Source organism: Hippocampus comes, unplaced genomic scaffold (genome assembly GCF_001891065.2).
Source record: "Hippocampus comes isolate QL1 unplaced genomic scaffold, H_comes_QL1_v1.1 scaffold149, whole genome shotgun sequence".
NCBI classification, from domain to species: domain Eukaryota; kingdom Metazoa; phylum Chordata; class Actinopteri; order Syngnathiformes; family Syngnathidae; genus Hippocampus; species Hippocampus comes.
The window spans coordinates 513,084-519,083 of NW_017805235.1; the positions used below are offsets into that span (position 1 = coordinate 513,084).

Below are 6,000 nucleotides of genomic sequence, written 5' to 3' on the forward strand. Positions count from 1 at the left end.
TTTTGGGGGCAGATGTTCATGTAGGCCGAGAGAGAGAAAGAAAATAGTTATATCGTTATTTAATTTTGAAGAATGCAGAAAAAACTTTTTCATTTGGGGCAAAAGTGCTTGAGCACCACGTCGGGTCTATCTGTGCACGGGCCCGCCACTCACTTTCGTCCCGATGGCCCGGGTTTGATTCCCTGCCAGTGACCCAATACCTAGCATCCCTCATTCAAAGTTGTGCCAAACAAATCAATGATGTTGCGTGTCCACATGGAAGGTCAAGAAAGAAAAAGAACCACCAAAAGGGTGCAGAGGGAGGGGGATCCGATTCTCTTAACATCTGACACTGTGTGGGAGGCGTTCCTTCCCTGCCGCTCTCTCTCTTTCTCTTCTCATGTACAAGCGTTTGCATGCACACTCCTCACAGAAGGGGTGGGGGACTGGAGAAAGAAGGAGAGCAACCAGGGGAAAGGAAGGCGTGAGAATGCCCTGCGGCACGGAGTTCGCGCTCGGACGCACCCGCGCACGTGAGGAGTGATTCGCTGAGAGGCGCCGAGAAGTTTGTCCTCATCACACGGCAGATATGGGACTAAACTTTCCCCCGAGGTGGATATTACCTTGCTGGGTGGCATGCATACTTGTTGCCTTCCATGCACAGGTGAGTTCCAAAGTGTGTGTGTGTATACAGGTTGCATTGTGCTGTTTATGTGTTTCCTTTAAATCTTTTTTAAGCAGCATCTATATATATATACAGGTGTGTGTGTGTGTGTGTGTGTGTGTGTGTGTGTGTGTGTGTGTGTGTGTGTGTGTGTGTGTGTGTGTGTGCGCGCGCGCGCGCGCGCGCGCGTGTGTGCTGCGATGCCTCATTCAGTTCCTGCCAGCTATTTACAAGATGTGGTTGGTGGGCACCCGTTATCTCGCACAGCTTGTGTTCCAGTAAGCGCCGTCATTAACGTGACCACAATTGCTCCCCCTTTTGCACCTTTCTGCTCCTCCCAAATATCTTTGGAAGATACTTGATGTGAAAGTCACATTTGCTCAAACCAGAGGGCATCCTCGGAAAAGCAAGCGGTCCTGGTGCGGAGAGCGGTTTTCGGAGACGTGTTTTTCAAGTGACGCTGCAAAGTTTTGCCTTTGGTTTTGTTGTCACCATTGTCGTGCAATCACTGACTCACAGGATCCCCGAAGAATTCCCCTCCGTTTTCTCGGTTTTCACCCACTTCGTACAATTTGTTCCATATTTATTTGAAGCCGCCCTGTGTTACGTCGAGCCGCTGCTCGATGACCTCAAAAAGCGCAGAGTGATTATAGTGAATGATGCGAGCTGTAATTTTGAGTTGTTTATGCATGTGCCTTGTAACTTTTATGGGGCCTCTGTTGATCTCTCATCGACCGCCCAGCCTTTTCCATTCCAAACTTGCCACTTTCTCGAATGAAGCCGGGTATTGCGCACCTTGTGATTTATTTCATTTTTTTTTTTTCTTCCGAAAAACTACTGTGGAAAGCATTCGTCCGATTCATCCATCCTGGAGTCTATCCCAGCTGATTTTTGGGTGGTAGGCGGATTACAGCCGAGACCGCTCCCCACACCGGCAGCCATTATTGACGCACTGAATGAAGCCCGGGCAACATGCAAAGCGTCACAGGAAGGGCAGAGCAAAGATTCAAACCCCCAAAGTTCTGTTTTCAAGAAGGGGTGCGATGTTTCCAAATGTGCACTGGACTTTTCAAGGTGTTGATTTTCCTGCAGCCTCATGAATCTCACCAAGTCTCAAAAGACCAAAAAGTCAAACGGTGTTTTTTTTGGCCCCTTGCCTCTGGCTGCCGCGGCCGTTATGCAAATCCCACTCTTGGAATGCTCTCGCTCTGGTCCGATGCTATCGCACGAAGGCTGCCAGAAAGGTGTTCGAAGTCTCATTTTCGCAGTTCTTCCCCCGTTGGATCCCCCCCCCCCCCCCTTCCCCTCCAAACCCGGCCCCTTCATCCGCTAACAGTTCTCACAGTGTGTGACCACACAGCGGATAAAGTTAGCTTTGAGGTCGGCCCTATAAATGTGACCTATAATCATGGGGGCTGGACAAAGGAGGCTATGTAGCTTCTATTTAGTGTGTCCAAAGAGAGCGTCTGCTTGCACCTTGAAGCGTGCCAAGTCCGTCTGTCTGTCAAGTTGATCGCCGCGTCTGTCTCCCTGCCTACGTTTGTCTTCCTGCCTTGGTTGAGCCTTCTTTTTTGCTTCATCCTTCCTTCTGCCTTTCATCCTTCTTTCCTTCCTCCCCTTTTCCTTCCTCCTGCCTGCTTTCCTTCTGTCTGTCCCTCATTGCTTCCGGATTTCTCGCTCGGCGTCCTTTCTTTCGTCTTAATTGCCCTCCTGCAGTTTCCTTTAGCTTTTCGGTTATCCCTGCCTTTCCTGACTTCCTCCTTCCCTTTATTGCTTCCTTCCGGCGCTCCCACCTTCTTGATTTCCTGCTGTTGATTATTCATTTGCTTCCTTCGCTGTCTTTACTTCCATCCTTGCTTCCCTGCTATCTATTGAGGACCTTTGTTCCTCCATGCTTGTTTACGTCCTCTCTTAATGGCTGCCCTCCTTCATTCCCGTTCACCCTTGACTCCTTCCTTCTTTTCCTTGTTTTCGTCACTCGTTTTCTTCCCTTTCCTCTGTGGCCAGCTCTCTGGGGTTTTTTTTTATTTCCTTCTCCCGGTCCATCATGCCACCCTTTTGAGTTTCTGCCATTCTTTCCCTCCGTCCTTTCTGATGTTCCCTTTTCCCAATCCCCGTCATCCATTATTTCTTTTGATTCTTTTATTTTGTTATTCCAACCTTTCCTTCTTCCAGTCCTTCCTTCTTCCCTGATTTCTTCCCTCTCCAGCTTCCTTTGTCCACCCTTTCCTTGTTTTGTTCCCTCGATCCTACATTCATCCTTCTTTCATCACTAATATGAAAATGATAACAGCAGATGGACAAACGGATTCTTGCATGAAGAAATGTTTCATTCCCTTTTTTTGTCCAATGTCATTTTTATATGCAAGGATGTTCATGGGAAAGTAGGACATTTTTTTCGAAGGCGCTGAATGTGCAGAAACACGCTACAGGTTGTATTTTTCTAGATTTAGATCAGACTCTGTGGTTTTGGCATCGCTACTGTCATAACAGCCACACTCACTGTTTCGCCAATGTGGCAAGAAATTTACCATTGGCACCTCAGTGTGTGTGTGTGTGTCTTCTGTTCCCATTTATTGCCTCTTATCTTACTCACTGAGCTAATCCGTGCGGCATTAAAATGACAAATAAGGAAGCTGTGCCAGGATTGAATGCAAATGTGAGACGCCAATTCTTTCATGCAAAAAAAAATGTGTGTGTTGAAAGCACACTGGAAACATGGCTCACACGTTCGATCTGGGCATGTATTTGAGCGGATTCCTGTCGTTCATCGTTCCCACAAATATCAACGGTTCACCTCAAATATGGCTGGGAACTCATGAGGAGTGTCCAAAATATCATGAAACCTTACTTCACCTCAAACAATGACCTGCGCTCTTCTGGATGCCTTGCCTCTATTAATCTGCACTACTCACTTAAACACAAACAGCTACTTATTATAACAAGATGTTGTTTGGGAAAGTCAGATTTTGCAGCAGCAAAATGGTCAGGAGCAGCACACAAACTCAAATTACTCTCCAATAAAAACGAGTATCATTCATTGCAAAAGGAACAAATGATCACGTGAAAGTTTTGTTTTGTTCCAGAGCAGGGATTCTTAACCTTGCTCTCGGCACCGAACCGACAGCAAGTTTCAGACATGCATTCACCAAACTAGCCGTGATTGCAAAAATAGAATGCGATTTTCTTCATTTCTTTTCAAATTTCAAAACAAGCAGGAAATATTTATATCAGGGCATATACATATACACACACACACACACACACACACACCTTCATTTCTTTTCAAATTTCAAAACAAGCAGGACACACACACACACACACACACACACACGAGTCTCCCAGAAGAATCCTTTCACTCATTGGAACCAAACGGAGGTTTCCGTCCAATTCCAGATGGCTCCTCTTGTAAGTGGGTGCCACTAGAGTTTGGTTTGATGGTCTGGATTCTGGTCAGGTACTTCTGAGCTTGCGGAAATAATTCCAGGGCACGTCTCGGAAAAACTTTGGTTCCTCTCATTACTCACCACCATATCCAATGATCACATGGATATGGAGAAAGAGGCCCTTCGAACAAAAAAGTACGCTCACATTGGTATGATTCTCCTTTTTATTGCTGAAAATGTCTAGACGGAATTGTGGAAAAACTGATATTTTCTTCACCATGTATTTTAGAATGCAGCCTCCAAGGCTCTCCAATGTGGCGGACAGCAGTACTTAAAAGGCTCAAGATGCTGCAATAAGTGCAAACCAGGTAACACTCTTTTTAATACCGTGTACCCCTTTTTAATTGTTGTTGTCCACAAATTCCATTTGAGACGTGACCATTTTCTCTTTCTCTCTGTTCACGCCCACTGCGCTCGCCCGGCAGGCTTCCGTGTGTTTGCAGATTGCGGTGAATCCCATCAGACCAAATGTGTTAAATGTGGCAATGGGGAGTACCAGCCCAACTGGACCCAAGAGACGCGCTGCCTCCAGCAGAGAATATGTGATGCAGGTCAGGACCTCGACAACTATTCTGTCGGCTGGATCAGGATGCCTGAATTGTGTTGTATTGTGTCATGCTAAGGCAACATTGTTGCTGGCGGTCACCATCATGTTTTTCACGAACATGAGGAGAGCATGCCACGTCAAAATGGGAAGGACCAAGTCGAGATTCAAACCCCAAACCGAACTGTGCTGCTTTTCAATCCAAAACAAATGAAGAAAACGAATGCGCGGCTACCGGATATCCAATTGTGAGCCTGTCACCTGTATCCTTCTCTTCAGGGAAAGGTTTTATGTCCAGGCCTGAAAATCTGGAGGCGGAAGAGCCTTGTCGCTGTCTTCCCAACTTCCAGTGCTCTCTCATCAACTGCGAGTACTGTGAGAGGATTCCCTCCTGCCGACCCGGCTATGGACTCGAGGTGGAGCCAGGTGAGCCAGCTGCCGCTCCCACTAATGAAACACGCTTAATACAACAACCATAATGTGCTGTATGTATTCCAGAGTCCATAAACGGAAGGAAGATTTGCGTTCCGTGTAAGAAAGGATCCTTTTCTGCTGACAACAACACCAAACAATGCAAACAGTGGACAAAGTAAGTGCCTGCGCTACATCTAGGTTTGACATTCTGAAGGGAAAATCATTTGGTTGGTTTGTGTGTTCGCTGCTAGCCAGCTGTGATGAGTAACACACACACACACACACACACACACATTCACACCGCTTCCTCTGGAACCCTGGATCACACACATCACTTTCCACTCGCGTTCCCATCCAAAAGTAGAGGAGGGAGCGACATGGTTTTCCCTCCATTAATCTTCTCACAGCTGGCTAGTTATCCATGGTGACACATGGACTGCTAGATGGGATTTAACTAACTGCCCACACTGTTTTATGCCTCCATTTCAAGCATCCCATTTGTGCTTTTGTTGTTATTTTTAGTATCTCTCTCTCTCTCTCTCTCTCTCTACATACTGTATATATATTCCCCCGCTAACCTTGGAGCACCTTTAAATGAGTTTCCTTCTCTCAGTTGTAAGGCAGAGGGCAGGAGTGAGACACAAGCAGGCAGCGCTCAGGCAGATGCCGTGTGTGGACCGCCTGTCTCCAGTAAGGAAAATCACATCGCTTTATGGGGAAAATAATACTAATATTCATACCAACATTCTGACATCATCCTTACCTGTAGGTGCTGCCCCCTCCTGGGTGATAGTGTCAGTGTTGTCAGCCATCACTGTCCTCTGTCTCCTCATCCTGTTCCTTTTTTGCTACAAAGACAAACTCAAATTACTCTCGTGTAAGCGACAACTGTACATGATTTGGTTTATACCATCCACCAGCCTGTGTAAAATTTAACGGGAATCCCCCCCCCC

General features: G+C 46.6%; 1 protein-coding gene across 2 annotated transcripts in view; it reads left to right on the top strand.

Annotated features, from left to right (window-relative positions):
- Positions 1–372: 372 nt before the first annotated feature.
- tnfrsf11a (tumor necrosis factor receptor superfamily, member 11a, NFKB activator) overlaps positions 373–6,000 on the top strand; it is a 10,387-nt gene continuing 4,759 nt past the window's right edge. The window contains exons 1-7 of one of the 2 annotated variants that reach the window (XM_019869458.1): positions 375–643; positions 4,319–4,397; positions 4,515–4,640; positions 4,913–5,059; positions 5,132–5,222; positions 5,661–5,737; positions 5,817–5,924. In XM_019869458.1, coding sequence (XP_019725017.1) covers positions 569–643; positions 4,319–4,397; positions 4,515–4,640; positions 4,913–5,059; positions 5,132–5,222; positions 5,661–5,737; positions 5,817–5,924 — 703 coding nt within the window. In that variant the 5' untranslated portion in view covers positions 375–568. Of the gene's footprint in view, positions 644–4,318; positions 4,398–4,514; positions 4,641–4,912; positions 5,060–5,131; positions 5,223–5,660; positions 5,738–5,816; positions 5,925–6,000 lie in introns of both variants that reach the window. The other variant, XM_019869459.1, reaches the window with a different exon arrangement.